Here is a 16182-nt window from a genome sequence, read left to right as displayed (position 1 = left end):
ACGCCAGGCTCTCCTGTCCTCCACTATATCCCAAAGTTTGCTCAAATTCATGTCAGTTGAGTCGGTGATGCCATTTGCTTCATCCTCTGCCACTGCCCTCTCCTTTTGCCTTCAATCTTTCCCAGCATCAGGGTCTTTTCCAGTAAGTCAGCTCTTCACAACAAGTGGCCAAAGTATTAGAGCTTCAGCATCAGTCCTTCCAATGAATACTCACTGCTATGGCTCAGGTTCAGTCCCTGGTTGGAGAACTGAGATTTTGCAAGCTCGTGGCATGGCCAAAATATAAAGATAAAACAAATAATTTTTTTAATTAAAAAAAAAAAGAAATTATAACTATTGTGGCTCTTTTGAGGTAGACAGACCAACCTTACCTTAAAGTTCATTCTTATTTCCCTTGCCTATGCTTGATAATGCAGAAATGTGAAAGTTCCCCCAAATGCGAAGATAAGAAAGCCTCAGTATTTCCTCCAAATACTTGGTTCTAATTTTGGACTATTGTGCAATTCTAATGTCATAACTGTCAACTCCCTAAGAATTACATGAAGTCTTGCCCTTTTGGCCTTGATTTCTTTTGAATGTACTTTCCAATAGATCTTTCAAAAGTGGGTGATGAAGCTCACACACTCTGGAAGAAACCACATTTCTCGCATGATATGTTTTGCTTGCTTTTGGAGAAAATTGCAAAAGCTACAAAGTAACATTTATCCTGTGTGTTAGTGGTGACCCACAGACACCTTCACGGGCAGAGCCTGAGGCCCAGGAGGGCAACACAGGTTAGAAGAGCAGACGATTTGAATGCTAAGGAAGGTCGCTGCATGCTCACTGTGGCTCAGCACAGTTTTCTTCTGTTTTTTAATCAACTAATGGAAAATAAATTTCCCCCGAGCTCTTTTGATCTCAAATCTCTGCTCTTCAAAGGCAGGGGCGTGACAGTCGTGACCTCTGCTCTGCTGCTCTAAGCTCTAGCCTCCGTGGAAATTGCCCAGCTCCAGAGGCGGGGAGTGTTTTCGTTGGCCTGTGGGCTCAGCATCCTTGGAACTGCTCTCCTTAACGCCTAAACTTTCCTGCCCGTGTCAGCATCAGTCTTGTCAACACTTCTTTTCCATTTGTGAATCCTGTAGTTAAAGCTTTCAACTCCCCTTTTCTGGAAGGATTCTATATTTAGCACTTGGGCATTTAGAAATTCTCTCTCTGAAGAAATACATTTCAAGTACGAATCTTTATGACTTAAACAAAGTTTAACTTAGAAAATATATGTAAATATACAGATGCTTTTTTTTTTATGGCCTTTGATCTCATCTCAAAGCTTTAATGGTGGGAATGGTGAGGTAACTGATAAAGTGGTTTTACTAGTGAGGCAAGTTTGTACCAAATGTGTACTTTTTTCCTTTTAATCCTTGTTACTTATTTCTCCCCATTTGCTGCTTCACTTTTCTGCTGTTCTGGGTGCTTTGGAATTCGCTGATGCTCTGATTCTTCTTCCTGCACGCACAGACCCAGAGAGGCTGTCAGGCGTCAGCCGACGTTAGTAACCTCTGTCTTAATTTGGACATTTGGTTGTACTCGCCTTCTAGTTTTCAATTTCTGGGTCATGAGCCCACGTATGGGTGGATATTGGTTTTATGTCCTTTAATAATTTAATTCATTTCTAGCAGTGGAATTTGTTGAGGTGAAAATGTTTACCTATATTATATTTGTCTTACTGTCTTTCAGTTTTATAGACGGGAAAACCAAGGTACAGAAAGGGTAGCAGGAGAGAGAATTAATTGCCTCACAAACATGCAGGTCCCCGTTCCAGAACGACTGGGTTAATTCGAGTCCCCCTACTTATTCTCTGTGCCTTAGACAGATTCCCTATACTTTATGTGCTTTCTCTCTCCCATCTTCAAAACAGGGACATAATGACAGGTACTCATAATGCCGTGAGGATTAAATACTGACTTTCCTCTTAATCATACCTCCAAAAATCTGCCCACATATTGTTCCCTTGCCCTTCTTTGCATTGTTAGGAGTATTTTCAATGAGAGAATTCTCCCTGAAAATACAAAGTCCTATTTAGTGATTTACTACCTTATGCTTTGGTGTTCAGTAAACGCCGTGGAAACCAAAGATGGGCTCCATTACATGAATTTTTGGTTACTTTAGTTCGTCCTATGAGAACATGATTTCAAATGAAACCCAGTTTTCCAATTTACTTCATTTCACTTAGAACTATAGCACCTAAAAGTATTAAACCCCAAGTGGCAAGTGTATATGGTACACATCCTTTCTTTATTATATATTTACTTGACTTGAATGCTAGTTTTATTATCCACATTGTTACAGCAGATGCTGTAGCCTAAAATTATTTCATTGCTAGAGATATTAAATTGCCCTGGCTTGACTCAGAAACAACTTTATCAAAATCCCAAGAATAACACTATTGGTACTCCGTATAAAATAGATAACTAATGAGAACCTTAGTTCTCTGAATGTTGAGCTTTAAGCCAACTTTTTCACTGTCCTCTTTCACTTTCATCAAGAGGCTCTTTAGTTCTTCTTCACTTTCTGCCATAAGGGTGGTGTCATCTGCATATCTGAGGTTATTGATATTTCTCCCAGCAATCTTGATTCCAGCTGGTGCTTCCTCCAACCCAACGTTTCTCATGATGTACTCTGCATAGAAGTTAAATAAGCAGGGTGACAATATACAGCCTTGACATTCTCCTTTTCCTATTTGGAACCAGGCTGTTGTTCCATATCCAGTTCTAACTGTTGTTTCCTGACCTGCATACAGATTTCTCAAGAGGCAGGTCAGGTGGTCTGGTATGCCCATCTCTTGAAGAATTTTCCACAGTTCATTGTGATCCACACAGTCAAAGGCTTTGGCATAGTCAAGAAAGCAGAAATAGATGTTTTCCTAGAACTCTCTTGCTTTTTCGATGATCCAGCAGATGTTGTCAATTTGATCTCTGGTTCCTCTGCCTTTTCTAAAACCAGCTTGAACATCTGGAAGTTCACGGTTCATGAATTGCTGGAGCCTGGCTTGAAGAATTTTAAGCATTACTTTACTAGCATGTGAGATGAGTGCAATTGTGCGGTAGTTTGAGCATCCTTTGACATTGCCTTTCTTTGGGATTGGAATGAAAACTGACCTTTTCCAGTCCTGTGGCCACTGCTGAGTTTTCCATATTTGCTGGCATATTGAGTGCAGCACTTTCACAGCGTCATCTTTGAGGATTTGAAATGGCTCAACCGGAATTCCATCACCTCCACTAGCTTTGTGGCATCTGGTCCCATCACTTCGTGGCAGATAGATGGGGAAACAGTGGCTGACTTTATTTTTCTGGTCTCCAAAATCACTGCAGATGGTGACTGCAGCAGTGAAATTAAAAGACGCCTACTCCTTGGAAGGAAAGTTATGACCAACCTAGACAGCATATTAAAAAGGAGAGACATTACTTTTCCAACAAAGGTCCATCTCTAGTTAAGGCTATGGTTTTTCCAGTAGTCATGTATGGATGTGAGATTTGGACTGTAAAAAAGCTGAGTGCTGAAGCATTAAGGCTTTTGAACTGTGGTGTTGGAGGAGACTCTTGAGAATCCCTTGGACTGCAAGGAGATCCACAGTCCACCCTAAAGGAAATCAGTCCTGGGTGTTCGTTGGAAGACCGATGTTGAAGCTGAAACTCCAGTACTTTGGCCACCTGATGCAAAGAGCTAACTCAGTGGAAAAGATCCTGATGCTGGGAAAGATTGAGGGCAGGAGGAGAAGGGGACGACAGAGGATGAGATGGTTGGATGGCATCATCGACTCCATGGACATGGGTTTGGGTGGACTCAGGGTGCTGGTGATGCACAGGGAGGCCTGGCGTGCTGCAGTTCATGTGTTCTCAAAGAGCTGGACAGGACTGAGCGACTGAACTGAACTGAATGAGAACCTACTGTGTAGCACAGGGGACTTTATTCAAGACTCTATGGTGACCTAACTGGGAAGGAAATCCAAAAAGAAAGAGGAGATATATGTATAGGAATAGCTGATTCACTTTGCTGAACAGTAGAAATGGTTAATAACACAACATTGTAAAGCAGCGTTACTTCAAGTAAAAAGAGAGATCCTTAGGAACAAAAACAATAAAACGTTGCATGTGATTTGAGTCCCTTTAGAAGCGCTTTTGTCATTGATAAAATGATCATGGATAAATATTGTTTTTCTGAAAAATGTCTTCTCATTTCAAAAGTCCACCCCAACTCAGCCAGCCTCCCCCTCCCTCTGTCTGGGCAGGAACCAGCATCTTCACTGTGTACGAGGCCGCTTCCCAGGAAGGCTGGGTGTTCCTCATGTACCGAGCCATCGACAGCTTTCCCCGCTGGCGTTCCTACTTCTACTTCATCACCCTGATCTTCTTCCTGGCCTGGCTCGTTAAGGTACTCGCGCAGTTCCTCCTCATCAGGTCCATGTTTTCCGACAGTTTCTGCAGATCTTTTGGTTTTGATGGTCCTCCCTCCCTCTTGCCCAGGCTTTGGTAAATGTGGTCTCTCGTTTTCTTGCAGAACGTGTTCATCGCTGTCATCATAGAAACATTTGCGGAAATCAGGGTGCAGTTTCAACAGATGTGGGGGTCGAGAAGCAGCACTACTTCCACAGCCACCACACAGGTACCTACTGGGGTGATGACGTCACTCGGCGATGATGACGTCATTCACTCGAACTGCGCGTGTCCCTCCGCACCACCCTTGGGAATTGATGGAACTTGAGAAACCCCTCTTATCATAGGCTTTGGCGGCCAGACTCACTGAGGGAGCTGCTTAAACTTACAGATGCAAAGGCCCAAACCCAGAAGAACCAAATCAGACCCTGGGGGTGATGGCACCTATGTTTTTAACAGTTACAGGGGTACGTTTGATACACAACCAGGCTTATCATCACATTTATTAGGTACTTTTGATTTGATTCTGCCTTCACATGTCCTCAAAGGGCTTGCAGATAAAATACAGCAACTGGACAGACTTCCCTGGTGGTCCAGTGGCTAGGATTTAATACTCCCAATGCAGGGGGTCCAGGTTCATTCCCTGGTCAGAGAACTAGATACATGTTACATCTAAGAATTTGCATGCTGCAGCTAAGACTTGGCACAGCCAAAGGGAAAAATACAAGTGTAGCAACTGTAGAATTTCCCATTTTTATAAATATCCATATATTTGCAAACCAATATAATGGCCTGTATGTAAAGGATTAGAATTGCTGACTAGAAAATTTATTTCATTCACAATGAAGCAATCATAATAGAATAAATTATGAAAAAGACCCCTCAATTCAAATGCTTGCCTCTGAATTTTGAGGAATTACTGAATGTTCAGAAGGTTTCCCCTATGCTTCTAAGAAATTGGAAGTGACCGTGCTATATAAAAATAGCATGGCGTTTATTACATAAAAGGGTAATTCAGATAAAATTCTTTGTTTTTATTTTTGGCTTTGTTTTGTGTATTTGTTTATTTGATTAGAAAGGAAGAATAGATTTATAAATATCTTTTTTCTGGTATGAATCTTTATAAAAAAAGAAAGAAAATAAAAATTCCTAAATTGAGGATGAAATGCTTTTATGCCTCATAACTATTAACTTAACATTAAATTTTAAGATAAGTTTAAGTTTGTGAATATAAATACAGGTCTACTAAGACAAAGATGTCTCTTAAAGATTCAAGGTAAAAATTTTACTTTGAAAATCTCCAAATTGAACTTTTAATAATTGTATAATTATTACTTTAAATAATATTTTATTTTTAAAAATAATTATATTTGTGACTATGTATTAAAATTTTAAAGAAAAGAATTCAGGATAGTGGCTCACTGGGGTGGAGATGGGGCAGAAGAGGAATAAAATTAAGGAGAAGTGCAAAAGTAACAAAAATGATAGAATAATTATGTGTAACAGCTAACAGCAAAAATGCAATTAAACATGCTCATCTTTGGAAAAGCCTTATGCAGCATCTTTGTAATTTTGTGAAAGTTCGAATAGTCTAACCAATTCCTTATAGATGAAATAGTATTAATATTTTTCAGTTTTGTCAAACTGCTATTCAAACTTCCATGAAAGATTTGTATAGGTATCACCTGGGTTATATCACAGATGGCATGTAGGAAAACATTCAACGAGTCCTCCACATATTTCTGCTCTCATTTTTTTAAATGAACTATGAGAAATTATACAGGACCAAGTGCATTGCTGGCTTGTCTTTTAAGTAGAGTGACACCCTCATGAAGGTGTGTTTTCCAGAACAGACTTTGAGAATGAAGTGTAATATACAGTTATGAACTCCACACAGAATCCAAATTTGATATTCCCAAGGACCTAAAACGTCCTTCAAACCACATAATGCTCATTAAGTAACTCTTACTTGTCAAACCACAGCTGGAAAAGTGGTGTTTGGAAATGCCAAATCAGCCAGCAGTTTTCCCAGGAAGTGAAATGTGGAGGGACTGTGAACACAGTTGTACAAAATTGCTTGGATGCAAAATTGCCCTTAATCAGGAGGCATAAGCCAGTAATTTAGAGGTAATGCGTCTAGGTATTCGACAGAGGTAATCACACGGAGAATTGTGAAAAACCTTCATTAAGAAAAACGCCGTGGCTGAGGACCCAGTTGCTAGGCAACCAAAAGCTCCTGCAGCAGCCTCTCTGGTAAACCACCACTTGGGGTGCCTGGCAACAGGCCACAAGCCCCGCCCAGCCCCTCCCCAGCCCCTCAGCAAGTGATCCAGATGCTTTTGTATGTGTGGAAGGGAGAGATGTCATCTGCTATGATTCTATTACATTTGTAAAATCTGACACAACTTTGTGCCTAAGGACCTCCCATTAGCTGGTTTAAAACACTAAATCGGAAGTTTAATTCTAATAAAGCGGATGGGCTTTCAGGAAATAAAATGAAAATGGTTGTGTATTGTGAAGCACACAGCCTTTCTGAAATGAAGCCAGTTCTCACCTTCCTCTAGCATGTAGGTCGTCTGCAGCTGTTCTCTGTAAGGCATCCTCATACAAGGGCGAAGAGCATCCCAGGCCTGGTGGACTCAGTGATGTTTCTAAGTCCCTGGACTTTCCCAGGTCTGTGTTTGTAGAAAGGGAAATTATACACATTAACAGGATAAAGTAGGGGCTTTCCAACATCTTAGGAGGTTCGATGGGAATTGGCTGTGATACAGGCTGTTCAGAGGCAAACGAGAATTAGCGATGAGAATGTTTTCTTTAAAATAACAAAGCAACTTCCCTCCAAGTCACAGCACAGAAACAAATTACAGAAAAATTAATGCCAACGGTCTTGTGGAGACCATAATAGAGCAGGACGCAGGAAAACAAAGGGCAAATAATGTGGAAATTTTCGGATTAGTAATCAGTAGTTTGCCTGAACTCCAATGGGGAGGGGTGTCTCTGGCACCTCTAGTTATTAGACACGGATCACTGTTGCTACTTGCTCAGTTATGTGTTGGGCTAAAGTGCAAGAGATTCATACCTCCAGGAAGCCATCGTCCCCTGTGTCAGCCCACAGTAGCGGGGCTGACACCATGCCACAGGTCCGTAGCAGGTGTTGGCCCAGAATTGGATGTCAGGATGGGCTGATGTATTAGTGGACCATGTCCTGAGCACCACGTATCCCCAGTCCAGAGTTGCACACCCATCCTTAGACACTTCATCTCAGATATCTGTTGCCAGTCGCAGGGTCCTCTGATTTAGGCTGGTTCATGATAGGGACGAGCTTAGAACTGAAAGAACTACCAAACTGTAGGGCCCCGAAAGGCTATGTTGTATGTGATGAGAGACACAAAACAGCCTCTGCCTATCAAAACGCACCCAACTTTTATATACAAAGCATGGCCCAGTAAGGTCATGTTGGAAAACTGAAGTTGCTCAGGCATGTCTGACTCTTTTGCAACCCCATGGACCATAGCATACCAGTCTCCCCTGTCCATGGGATTTTCCAGGCAAGGGTACTCGAGTGGGTTGCCATTTCCTTCTCCAGAGGATCTTACTGACCCAGGGATCGAACCCGGGTCTCCCATATTGCAGGCAGACGCTTTACCATCTGAGCCACCAGGGAAGCCACAAGGTCACAAGGTCACGTAAATAAATATTCTTACTGTCTGAAGACAGCAATCATTTCTGGGTCTGTCATTGTCTCTGACTTGCTGTTTTCTGAAGAAGATGGAAGACTGATAAGGATGGAGTTGATTCAAGGACACAGGGATTCTTCCTCCTTTGTAGGTCCGTGAGCATTCTCAGAATATGGGTTCCTCCATACCTGAACAACTTCTGTGTAAATATGTAGCTCAGATTAAAAGTCTGAAAGGCATAGATGAAAAGGCATGTGATCAAAAATGAAAAGAAGTTCTTTATAAAAAGACTTTGTACCACATTATGTTCCGAGACAACACTTTAGTAAAAATGTGTTTACTGCATTCTAAGACCATTGGTTTCCACATGAATATACATCATTAAAATATGTGAGAAAGCAATTTAGTGAAAGCAGTTTCTGGGAAGGGCTATTGTAGGAGGTACAATAGTGAGCTCCTTCTAATAAGAAACTATAGTCATGGAATAATACATTCATCACAGGAAGCCATAAATGAGAATTGTGTTTTGTAACCCTGAGTCATGGAATATATTATTTAATAACAAAATCAAGTCAAGTGTCTACCCTCATTTTGTGTGATAATGACTATTCCTTTTTTTTATAAGATGATTGGTTTTGAAAGAATCCAAAGAGCATGTGAATTTCAAAATAAATTTTGAATTTTCTTTTCATTAACCAATGTGTATATATGTCTTGGGTTTGGAATTGTATTTCAGTTGCTAGTGATTATTCCTGTTACCAAGATTCATTCTCTTCCACCTACCATTAAATAATCTGTTATTGTTGTCGCTGCTGCTGATATTCTGCCTAAACTAGAACACGCCCCAAAGCAAATTTCTTAGCTAAATCAAGTGGCGCTTTATAAGACCCTAGCAAACAGTTGCAAACAGATAAGCATGAGATGATTCTCAAGACTGAAATCTCCATGGATCCCCATGCGACTGTACCAAGAGCAGAGTGCTCATTGGTAATACTCCATTCATCCGTACACTACCACAGTAGATCACAGCATGGGCTGCCCTGTTGGCTTTAAAGCCATCTTATCTAGTTTTCATGATTATGTTGTGATGTGGGCACCGTTACTGTCTCTGCTTTGCAGATTAAAAAAGACAAGGATTGGAAAGTTAATTATTTGATCCAGTATTACGTACCTGGCGCATGGTGGAACTGGCAGCTTCAAAACCAGCTTCCTCGGCCTTAAGGGTCTTTTTTTCTCCCCCACTCAGTTTTGCCCACTGAGATCCTACCTCCTTTTAATTTAGTCAATACGGCCCCTGCTGTCAATGCACTGTCTTTTTTTCTGGCATCTCTTCTCTTAAAAAAACAAAAAGTTTTCTTGTTGGATGAAAGGTGGAGAAAAGGCTACTTTCATACATTATTACTAACACTGTAAATTGGAGCATCCTTTTTACAAAAGTTTGGCAGTATGTATCAAAAGCCTTAAAAACATATGAACTATTTGACAAAGAGATTGCACTTCTAGTAATTTATCCTAAAAAAATTCTGAACAATGCTCAAAGATATACATTTGAGAATGTTTATGGAAGCACTTTGGTGAAAAAAAAAAAAGAGAGAGAGAGAGAGACAGAGAGGGAGAAGATTAACTCTAGCAATAAATTATTGATTTTAAATTATAAAATTAGAATAAATGAACACCACTAAGTCATGACTGAACTTTATTGATATGGAAATATTCAAATAACATATTAATGCAGTAGAAAGTTCTCGTGTTTGCATGTACATGTGTATGGGCAAAATACCGGGAAGGTTAACTCTAAAATGTTAGGGGTGGTTGTCTCTGGAGAATGCGTTTATAATTTTTTTACAGCTCATACATATTTTGAAGATTTTAATAGTAAGCCTGTATTAATAATATAATTTGAGGGGAACATTTTATGTCTTTACAATGAACTAACTCATTGAAAATTCAAACTGAAGCCACTTGTGTTGTTAGTTTCAGCCACAAGGGACAAAAAGCCTCAAAAAGTGGCTCATGTAAAATAGAGTTCCTTTCTCTCTCACGTAAAGTTGGAGTATGTCATTCAAGGGTTGTATGGTTGTCTGTGTTCTATAGATACAGAATCCTTCCACCTTTTTGCTCCACCTTTCAAAACTTCCATTTCCAAAATTGCCTCCTAGTCTAAAATGGCTGCTGTAGTGCTAACCCTTACATCAATATTCCAGTGAGCAGGAAGGGAAAAAACAGAAAGTTTCAGTTTGCATTTCATGGATAGTGTATAATTACATGATTCAAGATGAGCTTCAAAAATGAAAAAGAATTAGTTCTTCTTTTTTTTCTTTTGATGGTCATAAAATTTTCTTACTTTGGAAGACAAGGAGAACAGATATGGAGTGACAACTGGCAGTCCCTGCCATACTCCCCTAGGAGCTTCAGTTCCATAGGGTTTATGGCCCTGGATAACACACTGTTGTTACATGTGTACCTCATGTAGCTACTGTTATATTAACCAAGCTAGATGTTGTATATTCAGAGAACCAATGAGAAATTGACCATATTTGCATTTTCTTCACTTTATGTCATACAAAAAAGTGACCTTGAGACAACACTTTCACTAAAAATTGATTCATTTGATTTTGGTTGACTGGAAAAAAAAATAATTTAACACAGAAAATTAGTCTGCTGCTGATGAAAGCAAATGTGTGCCCCAGGGATTTTTTTTGCTCCCTGATAAGAGAAGAGAATGCTTATACAGAGAGTTCCCACCTAGTGACTGGCAGGATCGCTTTTGTCTTTTCTCCTTCAAAGGAGACTTTCAGACATTTGACAGATATTTTAAAAGGCTCTTATACATGTTTGCATGTCGCCCAATGTATGTATTCTGAGAATGAGCCTATTTGTGATGCCTGTGCTTGATTCTGTCACTAAGCATACCTTTCAAGATTCATTCTAAAGGGAATCAAAATCCTGTAAATGGACAGCAGAAAAAAATCATTTGTAATTGGGACCTTGAATCAGAGAACCTTTGTGTCTTTACACCTCCACTTTGTCATTTTTAAAATACATATATGAGGACTTTCATGGCAGGTCAGTGGTTAAGACTCAGTGCTTCCACTGCAGGGGGCCTGGGTTTGATCCCTGGTGGGAGATCTACCATCCTGCATGCCTCATGGGGAAAAAAAAAAAATGATCTACCACCTCTGTTACCAGGGGTTTGAAGTTATAAATCCTAGGTAATGGGATCATCTCATGTTTCCGTCAGTAATTACCCTTATGATCACAGGATCAGAGTAACAGGAAGGCATGAATATGGCAAAGAAAGTGTTTACGTGTGTGAAATAGTGAACTCGGACAGGAATAAAACAGTGAGTGCTTGTAGTTGTGACTTTTCTTAAAAAATAAAGAGCCGTAATTCCCCACCCTATTCCACCACTCTCGCATATGCCCGCTTAAGAAACTGAAAAGAAAATATATATTAGTGGGAAAATACTTATAAGTGGTAAATGCCTTCCAGCTTAGTGCATTATTGATAGATAACTAAATTTTGAGGTATTGCAGTGTAAGTTAGGTAACCGACACATCCAGCAAGTTCAATGACTGTCAAATTTTAGTATCCTGTATAATCCTGAATTTCATCATGTATGTCTTTTAAGATTAAAAAAAACACTACTTCTTCCCTTCATAAATGTGTACATAAAGTTTTTGCTGAGCAGATTGGTTGTGGCCTATGTAAACTGATTTCACAAAGACTTTTAAGTGCTTTGTCATTCTCCTACCATTAAAACAGCCCTCCTCTCTTCCTCTAGGCTACATGCACATTTCTTATTTATCCTGAGAATGTTTTTCTTTTGGTTCAGTGAGAACTGTCCATTAAATAAAGATAAAAATTTGCCATTTTTTGTTAAAGCAGGTCATGCTTTGGTATTCTAATTATCATTTTCTCTGAGATCTAATATATAATAACCAACATAATGGGAATAAGATACCTACTGTAAAGTCTTACAGAGAAGAATATTTGAGTAATTCTATGCAGAGCATATTTAAGGCAGAAAGGACCGGATACATAGCAAGTGCTCAATTAATGCAAGCCATTATCCTTACTATTATTATACACTCAAGTCTGCAGTGTTAAAATGAGCATCACTGGAGTGACTCATGCTGTAAATATAAAAGTGTAAGAAGACAAATCTTTGATAACATAAAAATGTAAAAAGCTGGAGTCAAAGTTAGAGTTCTCGATGTTCCTTCCCTTGGAAGTGTTTCTGACTCATCTCCCTCTTTGTCTTGAAGATGTTTCATGAAGACGCTGCTGGCGGGTGGCAGCTGGTAGCCGTGGACGTCAACAAGCCCCAGGGACGCGCCCCAGCCTGCCTCCAGGTTCGGAACAATGCCATTTCTAAAACTCACCCCACAAAAGTCTTTGACTTATTTTATACAGGGAAACCCCTAGCACTCCAAGCTCTAGACCTGCCCAAGTTTGTGGGCAGTATTTTGCTCCATCCTGTACCCCCAGGACCTAGCATCTCTTTAGATCCCACTAGGGATTTGGTAACTTTCCGGTGAACGCATGCACACAGGTAATAGACCAGTGGTACTGAATCAATGAGGAATTTTGTTGTCGCACTGAATCTTGTAAAACTTTTCTTCTTCAAAGGCCTGAGTTATTTGGAGGGAGGGGCAGTCAAGATCATATTTCGCTTGCGTGGGTGCCTCGCCGTGTTCCTGGGAAGGAACTATGTGTAACATACAGTCTGCCCTTCTTTGTCTCTAAGCTTTCTAAGCAATGGGATGTGAGAAGGGTGGGTTGGAAAGATCCCTGGAGAAGGGCATGGCAACCAACTCCAGTATTCTTGCTTGGAGAATTCCACGGACAGAGGAGCCTGGCAGGCTACAGTCCACGGAGTCGCAAAGAGCTGGACACGACTGAGCGACTAACGCGCTTTCACCCATAGTATGGGGAAGGGTTTATTACCTGCTCCAGGGTGAGAACACATCTTCTGTCTTTCCTCTGGGTCTTTCTCCAGGTGGGGTCCGGTACATTTCAAGGATTGACAATTAAGAAGCAAAATACTGTCCTCTGGACCATTACTGTAGGCTTTACTTATATAGCAGTTTAATCACAAATTTATTTTTGTTTCTATCCATTAAAAGGACGGATCAGAAAAAGAGGAAGAGTTTATGCAGAATATCGATACTATTAAATACCATCCTGCACTTCTCTTTCTGTCGTATATTTGATGGCGACAGTGCTGCAAATAATTCAGTTTATATTCCCCCGTGGCTCAGTTGGTAAAGAATCTCCACAGCGCAGGAGGCCTGGGTTCAATCCCTGGTTCGGGAAGACCCCCTGGAGAAGGAAATGGCCGCCCACTTTGGTACTCTTGCCTGGAGAATCCCATGGACAGAGGAGCCTGGCGGGCTACAGTCCATGGGGTCTCAAGAGTCAGCCACGACTCAGCTTCTAAACCACCATAACTACCGCTACTACTGCTATTACTACAGTAATAACAGTAATAACAACCACTGTAGTAACGGCAGCTTCTTGCCTAAAGAGTACTTTCACTTACAAGATTCATGAATCCACCAGCTGATATTTACTGACACAAAGATAGTCCTGAACAAGACGAGCACGGCCCCTCTCTTCATGGAGCTTACAGGGTCCTACAGGGAGTGAGGAGAAAAACCAGCATTGAATTATGCTCAGTCATGTCCCACTCTTTGGGGCCCCATGGACTCTAGCCCTCCAGACTTCTCTGTCCATGGAATTTTCCAGGCAAGAATACTAAAATGGGTAGCCATGCCTTTCTCCAAGGCGTCTTCCGGACCCGGGCATTGAACTCGCATCTCCTATGTCTCCTGTATTGACAGAGTCTTTGCCACTAGCGCCACCTGGGAAGGCACAGCATTGAGCTAGCAATCCCAGGAATGACGGGTGTTCTGAAGAAGCAGCAGGACGTGCTGTGGGCCCAGGTCATTTGCAGTCCTTGCTCCTCGGACTCAGTGGATGTCGCAGTGTTTAAACCAAGACCAAGGGAATGGGGCAGGGAATGACTAATGGTGAGGCCAGTACAGCCCTGTGCTGTGGAAAGATTGGCATCGCCTACTGGCCTCCACAGAGGAGGAAGTGGAGACCCAGATCGCCGCCTGAGTCCCTTGACCTCAACCAACATGGAGACGCCAGGTCTTGTGCCTAGCCTTCTGGTTCCCTGTCCCATGCTCTCTCTTGCTGAGAGAAAGGTGCCAAGGAAAACACTAATTTGTAACAGAAATAAACAATCGGCCTGCTAGGAAAGCCAAATCAGTGTCTTCTGTGTCCCAGAGGCATCGCTTTAAAGTCTAGTCAGTGTGTGTTAATGGATGCCTCAAGGCTGCCTTCTGGAATCAGGAGGCCCAGCCTCTGCACTGCGAAGATTTGAGTGGGCAAGAGCTAGCGGGCAAGGAGGTGTGGTGGGGGTTACGGCACTGAGCAGCAAGGTCGGTGGAGGAGGGGACGGATCTCAGACCAGCCAGGCGTGGGTGTGGCACTGGGGAGACAGGAGACAGCCCTGGGTGGGTGTTGCGGCACGCCTGGTAAATCGTAGGAATGATGATACGTGTGGTTTGAGACAACGGAGAATGAAGGCAGAGTCTTCGGGATGAGGCTCCCTTCAGCTCAGCATCCCACATGGGGTCCTGATCAGGTCCCATGTTTGGTCCAGGAGGAGTCGATTTGAAAGAATACAAATGAAAAGTGTGATGGCCCGGGGGTCACCTGTTTATATCGGGCATGACGAGACTGTGACTAAAGAGAAAGGCACACTTCTACTTCTGGGTGAAAAATGAATGAATTCTTAATTCACTTATTAAAGAGAAAGAAAAATAAGTCAAGAATAAGTATTGAAGGTACAATGGTTGTGAAACACTCGGCTTTTACTAATAATTATCATTGTCTAAAACTAGGAAACAGGAAATTTTCCATCTGATCCACCCACTCACTCACTGACCCGCCCCTGCTCCATCCTGCCTGGAATGTCTTTCTGTCTGTCTTTCCCCACTTCCCTGCACTCTGCTGAGACGCTCCTTGTCTGGGGTCACCCCTTTTCCTGCCTTAGGTCCTGGTTACGGAAACAAGATGGCTGGAAGTGATGGGGAATGTGAATAAGCCAAACCCCATTCCTGATTTCCTTTCATTTTTAATTTTTTTTCTCCTTTAGTTTTTATTAATGTTGAATAAAAATTATTTTTACAACTGACCTTTTTTTAAAAATTGAGATATGATTTGGATAGCTATAAAATTCACCAATTTAAAATGCATGATTCAGTGGCCTTTAGTACATTGAAAGAGTTGTGTAACCATATATACGTCAGTTGATTTTTGACAGGGTACCAAAACTATTCAATAGGGGGAAAAATAGTTTTTTCAACTAATAGTACTAGGACAACTGAATATCCACATGCGGAGGAATGAATTTGGACCCCTGTCTGATACACAAAAATTAATTGAGTGGATCACAGATCGAAATGTAGGAATAAAACTGTAAAACTCATGACACTAACAAACAAGTAAAAGTAGCCCTCAGATGATGAGAGAAAATATTTGCGAATCTGTTTCTGTTTGTGCTGCGACGGTCTCCAGCACAGGACCACTCACGTAACCTCTCAGCCTGCCTCCCAGCTGCAGACTTCCTTACTTCGTTCTATGACATAATACCCAAGACAGCATCTTTCCTATGATGTAATACTCAGGACAGCACCTTTCCTGAGGGCGAACAAACCACCCCGTTGTAGCCTCTTAGAGAATAGGTTTTGAAGGTGGAGATATTTCAACTATACTACTTAGCATATAACCTTGAGCGTATTTCTGTACATGGGGGGGTAATACGTCCTCCTTGGCTGGTGAAAAATTCAGTGAGTATGTATGTTCTAGTCAAGAATTGTTTGGTTGCAAGGATCAGACCATATGGTCTCAGGGAGCGCTTACTGTGGGTATAGCCAGGCCTGCCGGGGGACTACGCTTACACGATTTCTCATCTTTGTTTCTGTTAGTGCATTTGTTTCTATTTTCTCACCGCAAAGACTAGCTTCCTTTTTTTTTTTTTTAAATGCTTATTGCCCCAATATGGCAGATTATGACGGCG

The 16182-nt window shown here is 41.3% G+C and overlaps 1 protein-coding gene across 1 annotated transcript in view; it reads left to right on the top strand.

Annotated features, from left to right (window-relative positions):
• The window catches only part of NALCN (sodium leak channel, non-selective), a 303444-nt gene that overhangs the window by 88051 nt on the left and 199211 nt on the right, over window positions 1–16182 (top strand). Inside the window, exons 8-10 of the mRNA XM_069601972.1 lie at window positions 4265–4407; window positions 4534–4638; window positions 12356–12442. Coding sequence (XP_069458073.1) covers window positions 4265–4407; window positions 4534–4638; window positions 12356–12442 — 335 coding nt within the window. The remainder of the gene's footprint in view (window positions 1–4264; window positions 4408–4533; window positions 4639–12355; window positions 12443–16182) is intronic.

Source organism: Ovis canadensis, chromosome 10 (assembly GCF_042477335.2).
Source record: "Ovis canadensis isolate MfBH-ARS-UI-01 breed Bighorn chromosome 10, ARS-UI_OviCan_v2, whole genome shotgun sequence".
Lineage (NCBI taxonomy): Eukaryota > Metazoa > Chordata > Mammalia > Artiodactyla > Bovidae > Ovis > Ovis canadensis.
Note: the sequence above shows the minus strand (reverse complement) of the source record. Positions and strands in the feature narration are given on the sequence as shown.